This window comes from Syngnathoides biaculeatus, chromosome 3, assembly GCF_019802595.1.
Source record: "Syngnathoides biaculeatus isolate LvHL_M chromosome 3, ASM1980259v1, whole genome shotgun sequence".
Lineage (NCBI taxonomy): Eukaryota > Metazoa > Chordata > Actinopteri > Syngnathiformes > Syngnathidae > Syngnathoides > Syngnathoides biaculeatus.
Window position 1 is genome coordinate 1,351,974 of NC_084642.1, and position 24,900 is coordinate 1,376,873.

At 49.1% G+C, this 24,900-nt stretch overlaps 1 protein-coding gene across 1 annotated transcript in view; it reads left to right on the plus strand.

Annotated features, from left to right (window-relative positions):
• The first annotated feature begins 15,886 nt into the window (after positions 1–15,886).
• Positions 15,887–24,900, plus strand: part of si:ch211-186j3.6 (neural-cadherin) — a 230,939-nt gene continuing 221,925 nt past the window's right edge. Inside the window, exon 1 of the mRNA XM_061813479.1 lies at positions 15,887–17,002. Within this exon, the coding sequence (XP_061669463.1) occupies positions 16,024–17,002 (979 nt within the window). The 5' untranslated portion in view covers positions 15,887–16,023. The remainder of the gene's footprint in view (positions 17,003–24,900) is intronic.

The following is a 24,900-nucleotide window of genomic DNA, read 5'->3' on the forward strand; positions in this document are numbered from 1 at the left end:
AAAGTTGGCAGCGAGCCCCCTTGGCGATCACGCGGCACTTCGGTGTTGAGCGCGTTTGCGAGTACCGAACAGGTTTAACCCCAAGATCGCCCTTTGGAGCCGTTCGACAATCGGGCCACGACGTTCCGCTCAGCGTTCTAAAGCTTTTGAGGACACGTTGGTAGTCGGGATAGCGCCGGAAGAGCTTCGTTTGAACGCTAGCGAACGCCAATGATCGCTGGGAATCGGCGGAGAACGCCGGTCCGGAAAAACAAGTTTGGAACATGCACAAAAGTTCTCGCCGAGACCAGCGTTCATCGACGTTTAATTTTAAACGCCGCAGAACGTTTTACTAACGTTCGCCGAGCGTTAGTCAGTCGTTACTCGAGCGTTACTTGGTTGTTACTTCTCGTTTGTTACCGTCGGACCGTCATCGCCGGGGTCCCCAGGGGGCGTCACGTGATGCGTTACTTCCCGGACGTGCTCTTCCTCCTGGTGTTCTTTTTCCTCCAAAGACATTGCTAGTGAAAGAGGCTTTGCATTCTTACTTGGAGCGCTAGTTGCTAAAGTCCGCAGCCCACCTTTTTTTCGTCTCGGCGGCATGCAATTTGCTTGACGTGTCTAGCGGGAGTAGAACCACGAGAAAGTCTCAAGGAAGTCGGACACTTGGTCGGAAATCGGCCGTTCCTGGCTGAGGTGGGCTAATTACAGGTGTGGAAGAATTTTGTTTCCTGCCACTGGTGAACATTTTTGCCTTATCCTACCTGGAAGAACGCCCAAAGTCGTGCTGATCTGGTCCATCGTCTTTGGGTTAAGGCCCCGTCACACCACGACGTTCCGGTCAGCGTTCTCTAGCGTTTGAGGAAACGTTGGTAGTCGCCCGCGCTCGCCGGGAAAGCGCCGGAAGAGCTTCGTTTGAACGCTAGCGAACGTCAATGATCGCTGGGAATCGGCGGAGAACGCCGGTCCGGAAAAACAAGTTTGGAACATGCACAAAAGTTCTCGCCGAGACCAGCGTTCATCGACGTTTAATTTTAAACGCCGCAGAACGTTTTACTAACGTTCGCCGAGAGTTAGTCAGTCGTTACTCGAGCGTTACTTGGTTGTTACTTCTCGTTTGTTACCGTCGGACCGTCATCGCCGGGGTCCCCAGGGGGCGTCACGTGCTGCGTGGCTTCCCGGACGTGTTCTTTTTCCTCCAAAGACATTGCCAGTGAAAGAGGCTTTGCATTCTTACTTGGAGCGCTAGTTGCTAAAGTCCGCAGCCCACCTTTTTTTCGTCTCGGCGGCATGCAATTTGCTTGACGTGTCTAGCGGGAGTAGAACCACGAGAAAGTCTCAAGGAAGTCGGACACTTGGTCGGAAATCGGCCGTTCCTGGCTGAGGTGGGCTAATTACAGGTGTGGAAGAATTTTGTTTCCTGCCACTGGTGAACATTTTTGCCTTATCCTACCTGGAAGAACGCCCAAAGTCGTGCTGATCTGGTCCATCGTCTTTGGGTTAAGGCCCCGTCACACCACGACATTCCGGTCAGCGTTCTCTAGCGTTTGAGGAAACGTTGGTAGTCGCCCGCGGTCGCGGGGGAAAGCGCCGGAAGAGCTTCGTTTGAACGCTAGCGAACGCCAATGATCGCTGGGAATCGGCGGAGAACGCCGGTCCGGAAAAACAAGTTTGGAACATGCACAAAAGTTCTCGCCGAGACCAGCGTTCATCGACGTTTAATTTTAAACGCCGCAGAACGTTTTACTAACGTTCGCCGAGCGTTAGTCAGTCGTTACTCGAGCGTTACTTGGTTGTTACTTCTCGTTTGTTACCGTCGGACCGTCATCGGCGGGGTCCCCAGGGGGCGTCACGTGCTGCGTGGCTTCCCGGACGTGTTCTTTTTCCTCCAAAGACATTGCCAGTGAAAGAGGCTTTGCATTCTTACTTGGAGCGCTAGTTGCTAAAGTCCGCAGCCCACCTTTTTTTCGTCTAGGCGGCATGCAATTTGCTTGACGTGTCTAGCGGGAGTAGAACCACGAGAAAGTCTCAAGGAAGTCGGACACTTGGTCGGAAATCGGCCGTTCCTGGTTGAGGTGGGCTAATTACAGGTGTGGAAGAATTTTGTTTCCTGCCACTGGTGAACATTTTTGCCTTATCCTACCTGGAAGAACGCCCAAAGTCGTGCTGATCTGGTCCATCGTCTCTGGGTTAAGGCCCCGTCACACCACGACGTTCCGGTCAGCGTTCTCTAGCGTTTGAGGAAACGTTGGTAGTCGCCCGCGGTCGCCGGGAAAGCGCCGGAAGAGCTTCGTTTGAACGCTAGCGAACGTCAATGATCGCTGGGAATCGGCGGAGAACGCCGGTCCGGAAAAACAAGTTTGGAACATGCACAAAAGTTCTCGCCGAGACCAGCGTTCATTGACGTTTAATTTTAAACGCCGCAGAACGTTTTACTAACGTTCGCCGAGCGTTAGTCAGTCGTTACTCGAGCGTTACTTGGTTGTTACTTCTCGTTTGTTACCGTCGGACCGTCATCGGCGGGGTCCCCAGGGGGCGTCACGTGCTGCGTGGCTTCCCGGACGTGTTCTTTTTCCTCCAAAGACATTGCCAGTGAAAGAGGCTTTGCATTCTTACTTGCTGAAGTTTTTCTCGTCCAGGCGCCACGACGCTGACTGTTCAAACTCACGAGCGAGAACGAATGAAGTGAGTATGAAATTTCCAACGTTTTCGTTCCCGTTCCGCTGTAAAAATGACACGCCAGCAAAACGCTATTCCGTCGTTATTCGCCCGTTCAGTCACACGCTCAACACGCTCGTCTGGCGTTGACGAATCGCTCGTGGCGCGCCAGTGACACGTTAGCACACGCTAATGGTTTTTAGGGGTCTCTTATTTGGTGGCTGCGACACGCTTCTCGTGCGTTCGACACACGCTAATCACACGCCAGATGTGTCATCCTCCTTTGAAAACGTTGAAAAATAGAACGATTGAAATGTTCAGAGAACTTTGACCAGAACGTCACGGTGTGACTTTGACTTTGATCGCAAGGGAGGAAGACGCAAAGAAATTTTCCGCGCGTACTCCGCTTCCGACAGTACTGCAATTACAATTGTCAGCAGATCAGGGAGGAAGAATTACTTTTAATGCAGCCCCACACCTCAGGGCAAATGATTTCACATTTTATTTGGAAATATATGTCAAATTGTCGAATTTGGCAACTTTCATCTTGATTTATCCCACGTAACCTTTTCGAGTGAGCATTTTCACGGCGAATGAGCCCACGCTGCAGGACAATCATTCCAGATCATCTTTTGTCACACGTAAGCATTTTGCCATCCGAAATGTTGGACAAGTTCATTATTTTACATTTATTGGCTGCTTTTCCCAGCAGCGGCGGGAGGGAAAGTCAGCGTTAGCACAAAGCACAGGATGACCACCTTTACAAGGTGTTCCACAATCACGCCTTTACTCATTTGAACCAGAAGGAGAGAAAGCTCAAATTTGGTCTGAATTTTGGGTCCGTTTGATGTTCCCAATTGTTGGGGCTGAAACATTTTCAAGCAGATTGGAGATGAAACAATCCCACAACGGTTTATTATCATCTTTTCCATTTATCCAAAACTCGGGTCGATTATCGCTGCGTGTGTCTGCCCGCTGAAGACCGCGTCCTCGTCCCGCTTGCGCTAAATGAGATGCCAGATAATCACTAGCTCGTGCACGCTTATTGGGAACGTGACGCGAGAATACCCGTGGAAAATCAACCACATGCTGCGTCACCAAAATAATCCAATTTTGCCTGCGCGGGAAGCCGACGAAGACGAGAGCGGACTGAACTCTCGGGAAGAGGGAGCCGAATGGATCGAGGGAAGGAAGGCCTCGATGAATAGAAAGGCAGACGTGGATGGATGGAGGGAGGACTTCGCAAAGGGCAGCGGGGACGGAATGATGACGGTGAAGAAGAATCGATCTCGTGGCCGCTAAAGCCTCGGGCGGATGAGCCCCGTGTCGGAGGAACGGCGCGACTGGCTTTTTCTCCCCGCCGCACGATTGCCAAGGTCGATGGGCGCGCCTCAGCTTGGCCGGGGCACACCCGAGTTCAGGGCCGCCCCCGCCGAGGACGTCGAATTTTCACCTCTTTAAACGCTGGGAAACATCAATGGTTCTCTTTTTTTTGGGGGGGCGGGGGGAGGGGGGCGTTATTCCTGACTAAGAGGCGACGACGATTGCATGGAGAAAATGGAGGTCTGCGCACTCGCTGCGTTTTGAAAAAGTATTAACGTCCGGCCAAACCTCAAACGTAAGAAATTTTCGTGCAAGTTTGACAAAACAATGTCAGCAACAATTAAAAAAAAAAAAACAAATTAAAAAAGCTACATCTGGATCAGTTTGCAATATTTTTTTCATATCTCCAGGTAAAAAAAAAATCCATCTCGTGATCAGAAATGTACAAATTTTTAAGAAGATTTTGTGGATGTTTTAATGGGTCTGGAACACCCACAAGAGCCCACAGATCTATCTATCTATCTATCTATCTATATCTATCTATCTATCTATCTATCTATCTATCTATCTATCTATCTATCTATCTATCTATCTATCTATCTATCTATCTATCTATCTATCTGTAATGGTTGAGCTTGCTGCATATTTCGCCCGCTTCTGTCGCTACAAAAACACAAAATTTAAATCTGAATTTGATTAATTTATCTATTTAGTGTTATTTTTTCACGTATAGAGGGGAGACGAATGAATCTAATCTTCATAAATGTATAAAAATATATAACTTTTCTTCTTGAATCTGTAAATTAACAGAAGTTTGTGGTTTTTTTTTGTTGTTTTTTAAATCAACTCGTGCTACCAGTGCTACATGCTAACAGATATGAACTGCCACGCGAAGCGTTGACGCCGGGCTTTCCATTATTTTTGGTTTTGGGCTTTGTGATTTGACGTGAGTGTAATTATGTTGTGCAATCACAAGAAATGGTAATTGTCAATCGGTGATGGAATAATATCAGATGAAATTTGAATTGTTTCCATTTAGTTTATACTTTTTGTTCATTATCTGGGTGAATTATGAACCTCGTGGTCATTTCTCTCGTTGTTTTGGAATACTGTCATGTCATCATCCAAGCTGCTTATCCTCACAAGGGTTGCAGGAGGTCGGCGCGTGTCCCACTACACCATCAGTGACCCCGTTTTGGAATATTTCAAAGGATTTATTGTGCAACAGTAGCAGGCGGCGCAATACATGCTAACAGATCCCAATGTGTGCTGTTAGAACAAAATAGCCACTTGTGAGCCGCCGTTTTTTAATCAGCGTTTGACTGACAGCTGGTCCAGCTAATCGACGAAATAATTGTGGCCGAGTGGAGGGCGGGGCTGCGACGCGATGGAGGGCGGTGGCGGTGGCGGCGTCGCAGTGTTACTTACCAACCTCATTATCCTCACGCACACTGCCAATGTTGTATGGGAACTAATGAGAACATTCTTCAAGTCTGTAACCTTTACCTGAGAAATGCGTGCGGAATGGGGGGAGGGGGGGGGCAAAGGGGGGGGGGGGGTCCGCAGCCCCAAAGAAAAGAAAAGTGCACAACACTTTTTGCCCCCGATGACCTTTATCACAAGTTGTCGAAAACTACTGGCTATTTAAGCCAAAATCAAGGAAGATGTCATTAAAAAATATCACTTGTACAAGTTAGATAACGCGGGAATTTCTTTTTTTATTTATTATTTTGTACATTTAATACAAAAATAAAACTTATGCCATCAATTTTGGTAAAAAAAAAAACTAAAAAGTAAAAAAAAAAAAAAAAAAGACATTGCCATTAGAATTTGTAACATTTTGAAGCATTCATATGATTGTAATTTTTATGTGGCATCACCAAAATTTCTTGAACCTCCTTGGAAAAAAAAATCGCAGCCAGTGATTCTCAAACAGTGGGGCGGGGACTCAAAAGTGGGGCGGGGACCTGTTCTGGGTGGGTCACATACAGCCGGTGAAAAAGTACAATTATTTAGATTCACAATTTTTTTTTTTGTTTAATTTTCAGAGGCGTGCCAACGTCCCGGATTTAACATATTTGACAAATGATCTGAAATATTGCCAACTTGCGCTTTGGTCTTTCGCGTTCGCGCCCTAAACAAAGCGATTTGCTTTTGCTGGTGTGTCAACATAAACAAAGCATTGGAATATACCGTATATCATACATACATATGACTGTATGCTGTAGGTATGTTTTCAGAGGCCATTTTCAAACAAACAAAAAGTTCTTTCTTGACCTTGATCAAATTGGGTCGGTCGTGCGACAAAGGGAAAATGCACTTGACAACATTTGAATTGTGAGACCAAAATTATTTTAGGAATATACTGTGAAATGTACAAATCTGACAAGTGTTATTTTTGGCGTATTGTGGCACAAATTGTTGGGCTTTAATTTTTTTTTTTTTACTTAAAATTGAAAATTAAGCAATATAAATTATACCATAGGACTCTGATGCAATATTACACATTTATTTATATGATATCCTTTTATTTTTTGTGTAATTTTTAAAATGTATTATCTAATCTTAAAAAAAGGAACAAATGTCAGCATCGGTGAAGTATACCCTTTGTTATTTTTAGCCATTCCTTCCTTTTAAAATGGATCATTATTGTTTTGTTGTTGTTGAATTGGATAAAAACAAACAACCAATCATGTATGAATACATCAAAAACATGCGTCTTGTGTCCCTAGCGATATGGCTGATGAGCGTGTATGAAGGCATAACTAATGTCTTCTTTTAACGTTAATAACATACGAGAATGACTCAACTCCCACCCGAGAGAAAAAAAACTGCAAAGAGAAGAAGAAGAAAAAAAAAGCATGGCTGCCTTATTTAACAATGAATTCATTTCTATTCATCTCACAGGAAATGATAATTAAACTGTCCTTGGACCGTTAAATTATTCTGAATAAAAAGAAGTTTTTCTGCTTAAAATAGTGGCTTCATCGTCCGTGTAGACTCATTTTTCGCCTCTGCCCCCCCGAATCCATGTTGTTTCCTCGCTCTGCTAGCGTCTGGCTCACGACGTTAACGCAAGTTTGAACGGATCCTCGTGTTGGTTAATTAATTGACTACTAAGGGGGCAGGGCGGACAAGCACCCCCCCCCCGCTGCAATCGTCGTCAGACCGCGTTGGCCTTCTGTCAAGGAAGGATTCCGAAAACGGGGGGGAAGCCTCGAGGGATCGGGGCCCGCTAGCTTCTTTGCGGCTAATTAGCGTCCGCTCGTTAGCGCTTGATGAGTTTCGACCCTTTCGCGGAGTCTCTGTTGGATTTTTTTTTTTTTGCTTTTTTAAAAAGTTGTTTTTGTTGTCAATGCACAATCGTGTCAGCGATTCGTTAATGAATGTCATGAGCCGCACCCCCAATTGTCTATGTTCCGATTGACTCCAGTTACGGTACCGTACGACTCGCTCCGTTTGCAATTCCGGAGGTTTTACTCCATTTTATCAAGCAGTGCGATCGGAATTTGGTATGATCCATCCCGGTTACCGCACAATTCACGCCAACATCTTTACTCGAGAGCGGCACGGTGACTCAGCTGTCGGTGTTGGCCTCACAGTTCTGAGGACCCGGGTTCAATCCCAGGCCCCCCTTTGTGGACTTTGCATGTTCTCCCCGTGCCTGCGTGGCTTTTCTCCAGGTGGGCACGCCGCTTTCCTCCCACATCCCCAAAACGTGTCACTCTAAATTGCCCCGAGGTGGGATTGTGAGTGCGGCTGTTTGTCTCGATGTGCCCTACGATTGGCTGGCGACCAGTTCAGGGAGTAGCCCACCCTGCTGCCTGTTGTTCCGCGCGACCTTTGTGAGGATAAGTGGCAAAGAAAATGGATGGATGGACATTTACTCTAACTGTAATCTAATATTTACTTGATTAGCAATGTGATATGGTTTACTAAACAGGATGCAATACAATTTACTCCAATTATGATACCAAAATATTGATTCCAATTAATGTGCACTTTTTCCGGCTGGATGGGATACAACTGACCCGAATTCCGATGCGATATGATTCCGATCATTTACGTTGCAAAGTGATTCCCTCCAATTATGACAACAACGGTTTTAACTCCAACTTCGATGCGCCGCAATTCCCACCAGTGATTTAGCAGATTTTCGAATTGTGCTCCCGTACATGATGATGATTTGCAGTAATTATGATACGATTCATACGGCTTCTGGTACATGTTTTGCGTTCCAGTCGAATTATGAAGCGGTACAATTTACTGAAATGAAGGTGTCTCCAATTACAATGCGATACGATTCCCTGGAATGACTAAGTGGGCTTGAGGCGTGACGAGGTTCTGATGATCAGGACGGGCTTCGTTAGGCTCTTCGGGGGCTGCCAAACTCCCCTAATTACGCTCTAAGTCGCCTTCTCTTTGCATATGCAAATGTGACAGACCCCATCATTAGCCTCCATATCTGCTCTAATTTTTACGGCCAAACAGTCGCGGCGCCAAGGGCAAAACGGCGCCCGTCCGTCGGCCATCTATCAAGCGGGTGTCGCCTCTCGTTCCGCGACGCGCTTTGTGAGCGTTTTGACGGCGGGGAACGGTCACGCGCTCGAATGTCACGGACGCGTAGATCGGCTCGGCCTGATGTTGTTTGGTCGGAGCGGGGGGGGGGGGGGGGGCAGAGGTTGCGGGCAGCACGGAGCGAAACTTCCTCACGAGGACTAATTGGCCAAATGGAGTCACGAAGGCAGAACAACAGACGCTGACCAAGACGATCAGGAGGAGGAAGACGGAGCTGCCGAAAAGATCAACTTTGGAGCTCGCTGGCCTCCAGACCGGCGCCCGTCAACCCAAAGTGGAAAAAGTTCCAAGAACAAGGAGACAAGACATTTTGGATTGCATGCGAGGAGGATCCTCTTGAAAATACACTCATCCATCCATCCGTCCATCCATTCTCTACCGCTTCTCCGGGTCGGGTCGCGGGGCAAGTAGCTTCAGCGGGGATATCCGGACTTCCCTTCCCCCAGCCACTTCTTTCAGCTCCTCCGGCGTTCCCGGGCCAGCCGAGAGACTACGTCTCTCCGGTGTGTCCTGGGTCGTCCCCAGGGTCTCTTTCCAGTGGGAAAGTGCCCGGAACACCTCAACCGGGGAGGCGTCGGGATCCGATCCCCCAGCCACCTCATCTGGGTCCTCTCAATGCGGAGGAGCAGCGGCTCGACACTGAGCCCCTCCCTGATGAGCGAGCCTCTCACCCGGGGGAAACTCTTTTTGGCCGCTCGTATCCGGGATCTTGTTCTTTCGGTCACGACCCACGGCTCATGTCCACCGCTGAGCGGAGGAACGCAGAACGACTGGTAAATTGAGAGCTTCGCCTTTCGACTTCGCTCCCTCTTTACCACAACGGACCGATACAAAGTCCGCATCAAGGCAGACGCTGCACTGATCCGTCTGACTCGTGAACAAGACTCCTCCACTTGGTGCAGGATCTCCTCCCCGACCCGAAGAGGGCACGCCACCCTTTTCCGATCGAGGACTACGGTCTCAGATTTGGAGGCGCCGATTCTCCTCCCAGCCGCTTCAGACTCGGCCGCGAACCGCTCCGTTGAGCGTTGGAGATCGCGGCTTGATGAAGCCGACAGAACCGCAACATCTGCAAAGAGCGGAGATGCGATGCCGAGGCCGCCAAACCGGACACCCCCTACGCCTAGAAATTCTGTCCATAAAAGTTGGGAGCAAAATCGTTGCCTCGGCGGAGTCCGACTCTCACCGGAAATGAATCCGACTTGTTATTGTTGACCAAACTCTGCCAGCGGTCGTACAGGGACCGAACGGCTTCAATTTATGCTGATGAGATGGAAAATTTGTCCACGACTACTGAATGGACCAATTGCCGGTAATTAAATCTCTTTGTCTGGAGTCCTGGAGTTGATGTTTGTGTTCCACGCTGAGATGTTGCTCATCTGCATCAAAATTGCCGATCCTCACCCGCAGCCTCCTGCGCTTGAATATTGAACACAGAATGGATCTGGTCATGCATCATGAACCAGGAAGAGCGTCGCTTCTCCTCCGAAGCGAGCGCCCGGACCGCGGCGTCCTCCGTTCCCCGCCCCGGCCAGAGCGGAGATGCTTCCGCCGCCGCCGCCTCCGCCTCCGCATCCTGGTTCTTGTGATCGTCTTTTTCCTTTTTCGTGGTTTCATTTCAAAGACCTAACAGGCTCGTGAACGCGATGCAGATGTTCCCAATTTTTTTTTTTTAGCCATAAAAGCATTATGACAGCCTGAGCGCTTGTCGGCGCATCCGAGCCGTAACGCTACGGTCGGCGTCCATTTGCCTGTCACTCGGCTCCATTGACCCGGATGAGCCTCCGCGTAACCGTCGCAACTTCGCGCATTGCGCTAACTACACGCGTGACGACGTCGTCAGTGTACGCGACGGAGACGACTGCTTTTAAAAGTTTCAAAGTGTTGCGGTGAAGTGAAAACCTTCACAAAATTCATGTAGTAGGTCATGTTGAAGATCTGCCAGTCGCTCGTGTAGATGATTAAGTTGCTCGTGGAGTGTGTCACGTGATAGCAGTTTTAGGTCGGACAGGCAATGTAGTAGGTTACATAGTAGATAACAGAGGAGCTAATGTGCCGTGGTTGAATAGTACATAGTATTAGCTCATCTAGTAGTTGTTCATCATCATCATCATCATCATTGGTCGTGTGGCTAATGTAGTAAGTCACATATCAAGTGGCACTGTTGGTCAAATAGCAGCTGGTACGTGTAGTAGGCAGTAGGTCACGCAACGGCTCATCGGGTTCAACTGTTTTCTGTCACCGATCACAGCTGTCTCACATTCGAACTGCATTTAAGTTGGAGTTTTTGTCCCTGGCATTTGCCAGTTCGTTGCCTTGGGTCAGTGAGTTGCATTCACTGCCTGTGGGACTCTCCGCTTGATTCTGTGCCCTTTTGTGTGATCCTGTCTTGTTGAGTTACTTAGTTTGCTTGAGAGTCATGGAATCCTTGCTGTATGACTTTTGGATCCCGCCTAGCCTAGCGTTTCTGTACCTCTGCCTTGTTGGACTACTACACCCTGTATGACCCAGTTTCCGGAATAAACCAAATTTAACATTATGCCTCTGCCTGGAAGTCCTGCATTTGGGTCCGCCCCCGCACTGGAGGTTCGTGAGAGAAAAGCACATTTACTGTACGTAGCAGCTCACATTGGAGGTCGTATACTCGGCCCCTTTTGTATCTCACCTGCTACGTTGAGCAGTAGCCGCTTGCACAGCAAAAGCCAAGAAAAAAACGGAGTAACTCAAAGTCTGCGGCCGCTGCGCGAGAAGATGGAGTCGTTTTACCGCGTTTCCATTCCGTGACGCGCGCTCGGCCGGCATGCGGTGGGGACTCTGGGGAAGCACGTCGCCCTGACGGATGCCGCCTCGCCTGCTGGAGATCCTCGACCGTCCTCCTCGGTGCCTCCGTCTCGCGTCTCCCTGCCGCCGCCGCCTCCTCACTTTTCTTTGTTTATATTTCCCCTGGTAGGTCCTCCCGTGCTGCAGGTGCAACTGTACATCTGGATTATTAAGACATTCCTCCGCCTTCGCTCGAGACGGATGGAGCACAGCAGCTGACGCGGTCGGTCATGCACGTCACGACGTAGCTGGTTTTATAGGCCGCTTTTAGGCTTGAGGTGTTTCAGGTCGTAAAACGGGCAATGCAGTCAGTGACTTAGTTTGTCATCTAGTATTTCACAGTTTATAGTGTTGGTCACTTAGCACGTCATGCAAGAAAAGTTGTGACTGTCGTCCTACCTGGTGGGCCGTGTCGATCACGTGCCAATTTAATAATTTATCAGATTGCATAGTCGCTCACATGGAGATCATGTAGTGGATCATACACCTTGTATAGTATCACAAAACAGCTCACGTGGTCATTTCAATAGTCCTTCGTGTCGATGTTCACTCAGTTGCTCATGTAGTCATTTAGTAAGTCGGGAAGCGGGAACTGTAAGGAAACTGTAGGAAAGCGGCCGCCGCCACAGAAGCGGGATTCCCGAGGCGGAGACCGTTCTTCGTCGTGAATTGGACGCCAGCCCGGCGCTGATGACGGCCGGTGTGCGGAGTTCGGTAAGTCCGCGCTCGTCACTGTCGGACGTCCGGCCGGCCGTCGGTACCGACCGACTGGTCCGTGTCCGTTTGCCAAGGAGAAACGTCGTAGATTTCCAGACGCTGCGGTCGGATGCGACGGACCAGGTCGCTTGTTTGGATGACCCGGTCGATGGCATTGAAGCCAATGCTGCTGAGACAGCAGTTCGTTGTGTTCACATAGTTCACAAAGTTCTGTCGCTCATATCGTCGGGTCACTCGTGTAATCGGTCACGTTATATCATGTAGTAGGTCTGGTAGAAGCTTGGCTCGGATAGAAGCTCACGTAGTCGCTTGGTTGGAAGATAACTTAGTAGTTCACGTTGCAGGTCAAAAAGTCCCTCATGCAGTCAGTCACATAGTGGACCGTGTAGTCGGTCACATTGTTACTCACAAAGTCAAATTTGTTCGTCCACAAAAGCAGCGCAGAGCCTCTCTGGCCCCTCGTTTGTTTTCTTTACGGATATTTCCCCCGGTAGCTGCACCGTGCTGCAGGTGGAGCTGGACGTCCGGGTGACGAAGTCGTCCGTCCGTCCGTCCCGTCCGTCCGTCCGTCCGTGCCTCCCGTCCGTCCGTCCGTCCGTGCCCCCGTCCGTCCGTCCGTGCCCCCGTCCGTCCGTCCGTGCCCCCGTCCGTCCGTCCGTCCCCCCGTCCGTCCGTCCCTGCCCCCGTCCCGGTTTTCCCTCATTCGATTGGGAGGGTGGCCACACGGAGGCGTTAATTGACAAATCGAGATTTGCCAGTGCGACGAGAGGACGACGAAGACGAACGGAAAGACGATCCGGGCCGGGCCGGAGTGTTTGAAACGGGCCGGCCGACGCTAATCCGTAACATTTAGCGGGCTGAGCGCGCGTCGGCCTGACGGCTCGCGAGGCAGATTGACGGGCCGCCTCATTGAGATTTAGCGCTCGTCTTTGGGCTGCGGCGATCCGGCCCGAAGTCTGTCAGCTGACGTCGGAATCGGCGCCGCGTGACGACCGCGCGGCCAAACGAGAAAGTGGAAGCCTCGCCAGACACATGTAGTAGGTAATGTAGTCGCTCGGTATTTTCCTACGTCACATGGGTAACGTGGCCGCTTTGGTAGTACAGCCTATGGTTACAGTATTGTAGAATGTCACGTAGATGGTCTTAACGGTAATACAGTTATAGTAGCTCATTCAAATATTGTAGTAGGTCAGATATGTAGTAGCGCATGTCACGTCACATAAAGGAGGCGATAGTTCTTTTAGTAACCCACATAGTGCACCATGTAGCGCGTCTTCTTGTAGTTTATATTTGTACTGTCGTAGGTCACATTGTGGGTGATGTAGCCATGTCATCATCCAAGCCGCTTATCCTCACAAGGACTGCAAGGAAGCCTATCCCAGCGAGCTTCGGGCGAAAGGCGGACTACACCCTGAACTGGTCGCCAGTCAGATATCGACACCATCACTGAGCGGGATTTGATCCCACGCTGCCCGCACCAAAGGGAGGCGCGTGTACCGCTACGCCATCAGTGACCTCCAGGTGATGTAGTTTAGCCTCTCCTTTAGAAGTTCACATAGAAGATCTTGTAGTAGCTCAGGTTGGAAGGTCGTGTCAGGAATGTACTCGGTCACATAGAATGTGCTAGTAGGTCACGTAGTTCATAGTGAAGGAACAGCCAACCCGGTTCCGGAGAGCAGTTTTGTTGTCCACTCGTCCGGTGTCCAAAGACTCAACGTCCGAATGCCCGCCGCGTGTGTTTTATTGCATCGCCTTTGTGAGGAAATACAGTCAAACGCACGGCGACCTCTCGCCGATGCCGAAGCCGCGATCCGCGACGACCCCGCCAGAGAGTCCGAGCGACCACGGGAGCTGGTTAGCGACTCCCTCGTTTCTTTTTAAAATCGGGCTGCGGATTAGTTCTCGCGGTTCCGTTCGTTTGTATCGTGCGTCGAGAGGACGCTTCGCGACGGTGACGCGCTATTAGAATGCGTCATCCGCAGGGGGGACTGCAGCGTAGTTGTTATCCACACAAAGAGACACGAGGGCGAGAAGGTTCACAACGCAACGGAGAGCATCGATGTGAGGACGGACGAGCGCGCAGGGGAGCGCCAACGCCGAACGGGAGCCGACGCAGGATCCTCCCGTTAGTGGAATAAAACGGCAAAAGAAGCCGGACCCCGATTTAAAACCGGAATTTCAATCCCGAAACCGGCCATGAAATAATTTCAGCATCATCCAAAATGAACCTCAAAAAAAGCCTCATTCGCAAGACTAAACTTGATTTGAAAGCCGAAACCTATCTCGAAATCCGACTTTGAAACTGGTCTACGCCATGAAACCAGAACATTTATTTGAAACCTGAACTATTATCACCCAATTTCAAACTCTCACCCAGGTGTGAAACCTGACTTTTGACTGAAAACCCCGATTCAAAAACTTAACTCTGACTTGAAACCCTACTTCAAAAATCCTCAACCTGATTTGAGACCAAAATCCCCGCCTGAAATCCTGACTTGAAACTTTGATTTGAAACCCAAATTTCAACCCTCCTTTCAAACCTTAAACGTTACTTTGAGTTCCTAATCAAAAATCCTAAAACTAATTTGATTCGCCAACCCGGAGCTGAAACCTTGAATTTGGAAACCTGGTACTTGCCTGAAATGCTACTTTGGAACCAGATCCAAGACTTGAAATCCTCACTTGAAAGCTGAACCCTTACTTGAGACCTTTGCAGCAAGCCGAACCCAATCTTGAAATCTCAAGGAGCGCTTTCTGAACTGGGACAGGAAGTCGGCCATTTACCTTTAAGTCCTGCGTGGAAATGCTGAGGGTTCTGTCCAATGAGGTCATTGGTTCTGCCAGGGGGTGTGGCCTGGGTGGAGGATCAGATCCCGCGCCTGCACCGTATTGACACTAATTGGGCCGGGCAAGCTTTGAGTTTGGGACTCTCGTTGGCCAGTTGGTTGTGTTTGAGACGACGGTCGTCTGCGTGAATGTACGAGCGCCGTTGTCACGGCCAGCGTGACAGTGCCACCACAGCTAAGTCAAGTCTCGTTTTGTACCACGTCTTCATATTTTTGGACCTTCCCTGTTGCTGAGTGTTTTTGTACCTCTGCATTTTTTTTTTTTGGACTGCTTTTCTCTGTATGACCTCTGCCTGGAAAAACATCATGTCCCTGCCTCGGAGTTCTGCATTTGGGTCCAGCCCCATGTCGTATGCCCCCGTGGAAAAAGCGGCGGGGGGGGGGGGTGCATGGCTCCTTCAACGCTTCTTGCAAGTTCTGCACAACATAAAAAAAGATGAAAGACCCTTAATGAGGACCAATCGAAACACTTTCCACCACGTGACATGAAGTCACTTTCGTAAGCCTTTCCTGTATTTGCCTCGCTGCGCAAGCGGCAGCCAGAAGCACTTTAGAGGATCGATTTCGGAATTATTTTAATCCACTCAAGTGACGTGTTATCGGAGACAAGATTGATGTGATGCGTGCGGAGGGGCGGACATTGATCAGCGTGACAAGAGGCTCGGGGGTCGCCCCCAGAGGAGTCCTTACGCGCGCGCCCGGCACATTAAATGAAGAGATGTCCGTCAAATGTGCACGCGCGCGCGCCCTCCATTTGCCACGTGAGCGGATGAAGCGGGCGCGAAAGACGCAGCGAGAGGTGCCGTGCTCGCCCCCGCGATGTAGGACGCGCCCCCGACAGCGGACTGTCGGGGGCGCGCGCCGGCGAGAGAGCGAGAGCGACACAGAGAGAGAGAGAGAGAGAGAAGGAGGAAGAGGAAGAGGAAGAGGAAGAGGAGGAGGACACAAAGTTCTCCCGAGCAGAGCCGAGCAGAACGTCCTCGAGTGTGCCGCGCGTTCCGTCCGGATTCGGCCGACTCGGAAGTACCCCCACAGGCGCCCGACCAGAGCACCCATGGGCGCCTCGGCGGACTTGGCGCTGCGGCGGTGAGACGCGCTCGCCATGATTTGGGGAAGCCTTCTGCCGCTTTTGCTGTGGTCCGCGCTCGCCAACAGGACTTTGGAGCCGGTGCCCTTCTTCCACGGCCACGTGTTCGAGAACGCGTCGCCGGGCTCCCGGGTCAACGGGCTGAGCGTGCCGCTGCGGAGGCTCAACTCGCGGCGGTTGTCCTCCGAGCTGTGCGCCCAGCCCCGCTGGAGGCTCCTGGGCGACGGCGGCGACAGGTTCCGCGTCCTGGCGCACCACAAGCGCGGCCACGTCCTGCTCAGGACCTGCGGGCTGCTGGACCGCGAGGAGCGGGCCGAGTACGCGCTGGGGGTCGGCGCGTGCTGCGGCGGACCGTGCGCGGAGGTGGCGTCCGTCAAAGTGGACGTGCTGGACATCAACGACCACCGGCCCGCCTTCCGGGGCGCCGACGTGACTCTGAGCCTGGACGACGCCACCCCGCTGCGGACGGTGGTCTACACGGTGGCGGCGCGGGACGAGGACAGCGGAAAGAACGCGGAGCTCTTCTACTTCGCCGCGCCCAAGAACGGCACTTTCTACGTGGTGCCCAAAAGCGGCGACGTCCTCCTGGTGGACTCCATCCTGGGCCGGGACGGACCCATCAAGTTCACCGTGTTCGCCCGCGACCGAGGCTGGCCGCCCCTCACCAGCGAGGGCATCGGCGTGGAAGTCAGACCGCGCCAGTGGCTCTCGGCCCCGCGAGAAAAAAGTCCCGGACGGACGTCCCGAACCGTCCGCGACGCCGAGGGCAGCCCGCTGTCCATCAACGTGTCCGAGGACGCGGGCATCGGCTCGGTGGTGATGAACCTGAACCCGGTCCGCTTCCAGGCGGCCTCCTTCGAGCTGGTGGAGCCCGACGCCGAGAGCTCGCCGGTCAGCGTGGCCCGGGACACGGGGGACATCGTCATCGCGCGACGGCTGGACAGAGAGACGGAGCCGCTGGTGGAGATCTGCGTCCGGGTGCGCGACAAAAGAGGTACGTGCGCGTGCGCGTGGCCGGGGGGGGGGGGGGGCGACCTCCCACCCACCACACGCACCAACACTTTTCTTCTGGCTGTGTATAATACTTAAAACCTTTGCATCATTTCGAACAATTTCATTCCCGTTGAACATGTCATAACATGCTTTTTGATTTGGGGAAAAATATCATTAGAAAAACGGTACATTTTTGGAACTATTGATGACCCAATGTTCTTAGCTGACAAGGGGTACGCCACCGTATTTGCATTATTTTTTTTTTGTTTTCCACAGCCAACGATGAAAAACATTTTTAACATGCTGTCAGATTTGGGGGAAAAAAAAAACTCGACCTCGGTGCTTTTTAGCTCTGGAAATAACTGATATATGTTTTGAAATATTCAGGAGGCAAAAATTTCCCATGTCAGATCTATGAATTTCTTGTTTTGCTGTGGGCCAACATCTTTTTTTTTTTAATGACAAGAAACAGTTTTTCTCCCGCTCAACATTTTGTGCGCGAGAAGCTTGCAGGCAAGACAGACGTTTGGATGATGTTTTCAAATGTTGCGATTTTGCTTTTAATCGTCTGCATGACTATTTGTGCTTCTTTTGTGTTTGAACACGACCGGATTTGGGCCATTTTTGCTTTTTCACGTCCCTTGACGCCTTGTGAGAGGATGACGATGATGATTTGCACGTAAAAGTTGGGTTACTCTTGGGCAATTGTCTTCCCCCCCCCCCTTCCATTTCTGAAACGATAGCTACGCCCCTGCGTGTGTTTTTTTTTGCTTTTGTGTGAGTGCGAAAATGAGGACTGGAAGCCTAAACATGATCTTGTGACGTGTGCACTGAATGCTGCACAAGTGATGACACCTTTCCGATGAATTATTGGCAGAAGCAACACTTTGATTAATAAGCGTCCTTTGAATGTGGAGAGCACATATTTAATTGCGGCGGCGGGGGGGGGGGGGGGGGGGGACGACGACTGTGAGTGGAGAATTTCTCCACGGGAAAAAGGAGACATTTTGGAGTAGATTAAAAGACGTGGACTCCGCTGAGACTTTCTGGTCTTAGTCCCCGCCGTTGTGCTCGCTCCGGTCGCGGACCACCACCGGCTGTGACGGAGCTGTCAATGAATAGTACGTGCAGTTCTAAAGCATCTTTGAGTGTCCAGAAAAGTGTGATTTAAAATAAAATAAAAAAAAAAAATCTCTTACTAAGAAATGCAGCTTTTTTTTCTGGTAAGATTTTATTCATGTAAAATGGTGAACGTACACTTATAACATTCATTTCTTTTTAATATATACAAGAGGAGAGATTGTTGCCATGACATTCCAACTGTTTATTTTCTCCTGAAAATAGTTTCAATTCCTGTTGAGTACACAGAATTTGAATATGAATGTAAATTGTGTGTGGTGTTTTTTTTTTTTTTTTTTTTTTAACCCAAGGCATAGAAAAGTGTTTTCCCATATATTAGGGGGGAAATGTTCTTAATGATAATTCTTCTTTTTTTGGGTGCCTTGACATACTTGAAAATTCATTCATTTAGGCATGCAACTGCATTTTGGTTCAAGTATTCATATTTTAGAAATCCTGAAGATGATCCCCGCAAAATACATTCACGTTCGCTCCCAAAAATAAAAATGAGCCCCAGAAATGAAATTGGATGCACGTGTGTACAATGCCCCGAATGTGAGCAGCAGCAATTGGGTTGAGGGTTTGAAGGAGGACTTCGGACTCACGGAACATCTTTTAAGTTCCATCGGAGCACGATTATCAAAATCATACACGCAGTTCGTCGTTTGAGCCTAGCTGAAGAGAGTTCACTGTACAGTATTTGCAAATTCTGAATCCGCCTCCGTCACACCCAATGGACTCCTCGTGGTCCTCTTCAATCTTCCGGTTTTCGGGTACTGCAATACTTACGTGGGCTACTGGGTGGTGCTGTTATATTTTGAGCCGCACATCGTGTGAAATAAACAAAAGGTTAAAAGGTCTCGATGGGTTGTCTTTGGATTCAGCTGCAGCCGCATCGCGACAGAAAACTTGGCTTTTACTTTGTGTTTGTTTAGCAGTGTTTACGCGTGAAGTAGAAATCAATATTTAGCCCGACTTATTAGCGCTGGCGGCTAAGCCGTCTGCGGCCTCACGGATGGTCTCTCTGTCGACGACTCTGTTCATCGGCCTTAATGTAAGAAAGGCCCTCATTCGGCATTTTGTTGCTTTGTCACGCCTCGGCCAATTAGCCTCACTTTAGCTAATGAGCGTGTAGCGGTGCACCCCCCCCCCACCTTCCAGTTCGCTCGTATTGATCTTAGAAACTGTGTTTTGAAATGTGTGTGTGTGTGCAAATATAGACTGCCGATGCACTTTTGTAGCTAGCTAGGCAGACATTTGTTGTCAAGTGTTTTTTTTTTTTTTATCTATCTATCCATCCATTGTCTGAGCCGCTTATCCTCAGTAGCGTCACAGATGTTTTCCCAGTGGCCAAATGTCACACCAAAACTATGAAGTTGGCTTCAAATGTCATCGTTTACACTTCATATACTCGACCTCCAAAAATTTTTATTGCTGCAGCAACAAGTCACAATATTGGAAAAATTGTCTGTCCAATAATTTTAACAGTAGTTACTGTGTTGCCATACTTTTTTTTTTTACTACTTTTTCTAAAATTCATAATCCTAAAAATTGGATAGTGTCTACGAAGTGATTTTTTTTTTTTTTTTTGCTTGAGTCCAATAATTCAAGCCAAGTCATAAACGCAGACAGAGTCCTAATTTTTATCGTCTTCATAAAGAAGTCGAGCGTCGGGGTTGCCTGGCTGAGCGGTCAGGCTGCGTACGGCCTGCCCAAAACCATATTTTGGGCAAAACTGTTCATTATTTATTTGATGCTGAGACGAGGCCACAACGATATCGCGGTGCTATTAATTCCGCAATATGACTGCGTAGTCAATATTGTTCCCATCCCTAATAGTCTATATTTTTAAATGTAATTTTTTTTTTTCCCCTTGAAATTGTGCCGCTCTTCTTCTTGCTTTTAATTTTTCCGCTGGGCTTTTATTTTGATTTCTTTTGGCGTTAGGATGGCGCGGCGACGGTTTTGGCGCGGCGTTCTTTTGCGGCGCCGCGGATGTTGATCGCCTTTCAAGTGCACGATTTGTTTGGCCGGTTTTGTTATTTGTTCGTCGTGTTGTTCCGTTCACGGCGCTGCGATAATTTCGGCTTTTGTTGTGGTCGCAAATGACGGCTGATTTGCTCGCACCTGTCATTGTAAAAACGGGAAAGCTTACAAAAATGAAAGTGCACTTGTTCTTCACTGCCTGTATATTTTCCAAGCTGCTTATCCTTACAAGGGTCACGGGAATGCCGGAGCCCTTCCCAACCATTTGCAGCCAGGAGACTGGTCGCATCCCGGACCGGTCGCCAGTCGGTCGCAGTCATTGAGCGGGACTCGAACTCGCGTTGCCTCCACCAAAGTCAGGCGAGTGTACGATATACGTCCGTACATGTCAATTTAAACATCGACAGATTATTACCATCAAATCACAGCGTTCCCAATGTAGTCGAGACAACTTGCGTCGAAGACTGATTTCCAACTTTTCTAGAGCCAAGGCACATATTTTACGATTGAAAAATCCCACGGCACGCCAACAAAAGTAAACGTCACCAAAAATGGATTGATTCATTCGTGTATGTATTTCCTGCCATCTAATAGAAGAGGATTTTTTTCAGGTTTTTTTTTTCTGTCATTGTGCCTCACTGGCATAAATAGATGATGAATAAAGATACATTATTTCTTGGAATAATTTTTTTTTTTAGCAATTACTTAAAGTTGGATAACTTCCCACGGCGCTCACGGCACACTTATGTAAACCCGGCACACTGTTTGGGAATCACCGGCATATTTCTGTCATTACCATATTTTAAGATATTGTAATCATTACATTTAAACTTTTACAAAAACAAAATGGCAATAAAAATGATTTCCTGCCAGGCCTCCCAGTTAGCGTGCGTGTTTGACGTCTTGAGCCGTCAATGGGAGGTAACGTGTCAGACCGCCCATCATCACCATCGCTCGACCACCGGGTCATCGTCACCATCACCCTGTATACACGTCCACACATGCGTAAACCTCGTGGACGTTAGATTTTTTTTTTTCTGTTTGTTTGTTTGTTTGCTTTATTTACCGCCGCTACACGTCGGCACGTCAACGTAAGCTGCTGAAGGCCTTCGCGATCTTCACGTCTCGTAACTTTCCTCAGGAAAGTCTGGACGTGCGTTGCCGTGACCACACTGCCAGCGTTGTACCTGAACGGCTTCAATGGACAAAAGTCCACCAATCGCTTCATATTTTGCGTGACGTGAATGTGAGTTCATTTCTGCTTGCTCGACTTTCATTCTGGCATCAAAGAATGTTCGTTTTTCGTTCTGGAGTGGCAGTTTTTGTTGGAAACCTCCAGGACGCGATGTCAAAGTGGCAGCGTCTCCTCTCACCGTCCGGACTTCCTTCCGTCCATCTTTGCGTTTAGCGACATATATTTTCTTTTTCTTTTGAAATTTTATAACTCAGTGACGGTGTCAATAATCTGCCTTTCGCCCCAAGCTAGCTGGGATAGGCGCCAGCTTTCCCGCAACCCTTGTGAGGATAAGCGGCTTGCATCATGACATGACACGACAAATCAATTTCCATCTTGAGTGTGCCGAATTCGTTCTCGCAAAACGACAAGAATGAATGGAGTAATCAGCACCTCTGTTGATTTTGATGTATTGAAGGCATACTTTTTATGGTTTTCATATCAGTAGAGAAATTCTGACCGTGTACTGGTCCAGATGACGCACGTGACAGGGTGTTATACTGCATTTGTGTTGTCGGCGATTGCGCCAAACCGGGCCGCGGATGGGCCGTCGTCCTCACTTTGGGAACCCCCCCTCCTCCCCTCCCGCTCGAGAGAAGGAGAACACACACACAAAAAAAAAAAAAACAAAACCCAAAAAATCTTTTTGGTGGTGCAGATTTCCAAGTTTTGACTGCGGTGGTTTTTTTTTTTATTTCTGGAGGTTTTCGGCCTCGGACGCTTTTGCTTTGCTTTATGACGCGTCGACTTGTGGCGAATTCCGGCAGAGATCGACGCGACTCAAAAGGCTTTGCTTTTCACGGCCGCCCCGACAAAGGGTCCCTTTCAGGCGGACGCTAACTCGGGTCAGTGAAGGCAACGCGACGGAGTCCTTTCATTTCGTTGCCTTTGGAATCGTATCTTATCCCTTTTTGCCCGCCACTTATCCGCTGTTAAATCAAAAAAAAAAATGTCATGACGGGTGTTCAGACATTAAGTAGGTTGTAAAATGGTACATTGCACCCATATGAAATGTAATATGATGTGCAGCGGTTATGTATATTATTCAGTCTTTTTTTTTTCTTTGTTCACATCTTTTACAGTACTGTATATGTTTGCATTCGTTGTCTTTTAAATTTGTTTTAAAGTCATTGAGTGAGTGGGAGTGTGAGAGTATGTGTGTGTGTGCGTGCGTGATTATGTAAGTGGGCATTTCTGTGTGTGTTGGGCGGTTGCGAGTTGTGTGTGTGAGTCCAAACTGTAACGAAAAAAATATATATGATAGATATCATATCCAGTATCATTTATAATAGTTATGATCTTGAAATGTACTGAAGCGCAGTCTAAGAATAACCTGATGAAACTTGCTCTCGAGTTTGACAAGTGGCTTCTTTCTTTCTTTCTTTCTTTCTTTCTTTCTTCCTCAGTCCAGCACAAGTGCATCAATCGCTTCTGGTTGCACATTCACGGGACGATAACCGATAACGATAACGTGACATTAATCGCAAAATGTGTTCATAACACACTGATGATTTATTTTTTTTTTGTCCATAGCTGCTACTGTGCTTGTTGTTCTTTGTGCAGGTATTTCACATGATTCATGTGGTTGTTGTTATGATGATGATGATGACGGTCTGTCTCTGAGGGGCCGCTTGAGGTTAATCCACCTTCGTGTGCCATTTCGGGGTCATTTTTATTCCGTATGTACGTTTTTGTTGTTTTTTTTTTTTTTATGACATCGGCAGAAAGTGCATAGAAAGCACATCTGAGCGTCTAATCCGCCGTAATCCGCGCACCTAAATACACTTAGATACCGAACGGAGTGTTTGAGGATTACAGCCAGCTGCGTGTCCTAAATTTGAGCGTACGCAGCGGGCGAGGCGGCGGCGGCGGCGGCCCCTCCGGCCCCTGCGGCCCCTCCGGCGCAAAGGGTTGCGCTCCGTCTTTGGGCGGGTGGCTCGCTCCACGTCTGTTTCATCTATTTGGAGAGTTTAGCCGCGACCTCCCTCCATCTGCTCACATTATCCCGCTAATCCTGTCTCACCCTTTTCCTTGTTGACCCGCCCCCCCGCTCTCCGTCCTCCCCCAACCCTGCCCAACCCTTTCATTTTCCCTTTCATGGATTTAACGGCAGCCTGATTTAATACAACAAGAGTGAAGGTTTTTGTTTGTGAGCAAGCCAGCCAGTGAGGTTGAGCGCATGGGGGGTGGGGGTGGGGTGGGGTGGGGGGGGGGGGCTTTTCAGTAAATTTGGGGTTCTGCTGTAGACCATCAAATGCGACTTGAACGCACACCGAGCGACAGCCTTCTCTGTGGGAACGTGACGACGACTGCTTCAAGTCGTCCGGCACCTTGTTTTGTTCTGTTTTGTCCTCAAACAATCGCGAAACGGCGGTCGTTTTTGTAGCTTTTTCATCAAGAAAATGACACCGTAGAGAACGGAGAGGAACACTGTACGCTCTTTTCAATATAAATTGGCTAAAGTAGCATTCACGTGTTAGTTGTACCTTTAAGGGGCGTGGTCAAGTGATTGTCAGAAGCTGGAGTTGTTTAGTGTGCGTGTGAGCGCCTGGCTGTGAGCTGTGGCCCACAGCAGCATTTTGCGAGTGTTTTTGTGTATTTGTGTACTTGACTGTCCTGCCCAGTTAGCAAGTGCGGCTCGACGGTGCCTTGACCTGCGGGATTTCTTTCCTCACATTTTTGCCCCGCGACACAAAAATTGTACAAGCAGCGGCTCGTTACGTGAAAAACAGATTTTTCCATTTTTCTTGGTTGCTTGTTGCTCCCTCAGTTTATCTTCTGCAATTTACAAATGCCCAAAATAGCCAAATCATTACAAAAATGTGACATTTTTTGCTCACAGTTTCTTCATACTTTTTTTTTTTTTTTGTGTAAGTGTACTAATGGAGTCACTGATGGTGTAGTGGTACACGTGGGATCGATTCCCGCTCAGTGGCGGTGTCGATTTCTGCCCTGCGACTGAGTGGCGACCAGTTCAGGGTGTCCTCCACCTTTTGCCCGAAGCTGGCAGGGATAGGCTCGAGTTTTCCCGCAACCCTTGTGAGGATGAGATGACAGGACACGTCAAACGTCTCCCTCGTCTGAGTTGAGGGAGCGAAAGAAAACCGCGGTCGTCCATCTGAGTCCGGCCTGAAGCCCAAAGCCCCAAGCGACCACGAGCTCCGTTGCGTTGGCCGCTAGGCTGAAAACCGGAGCTAGCCGGCTATCTACCTGCCAGCCGCACTCTTGAGACTTGACACGTACGTTCTCTTGTAGAGCTCCAGCTAGCCGCCGCTGTTAGCACGCTAACCTTGAAGACGGCAGCGCTGCGATAAGACGAAAAGTCCACACGCCGACAGAGGTTGCGGATGCGGCGCTCCGACCGCTGGATTGTAAGCGGCCCGCCTTGGTCGGACGCGCGTGTCCGACTTGTAGTGAGGGTCACCGAATAAAGATTTATGTGCCCCCGCAGTGGAAATGTGTCACAAAATCAGATAACAGAGACCAATGAAGCAACTTTACTCATCAATACCGATACACCTGCTCATCCATCCATTTTTTTGGCCGCTTATCCTCACTAA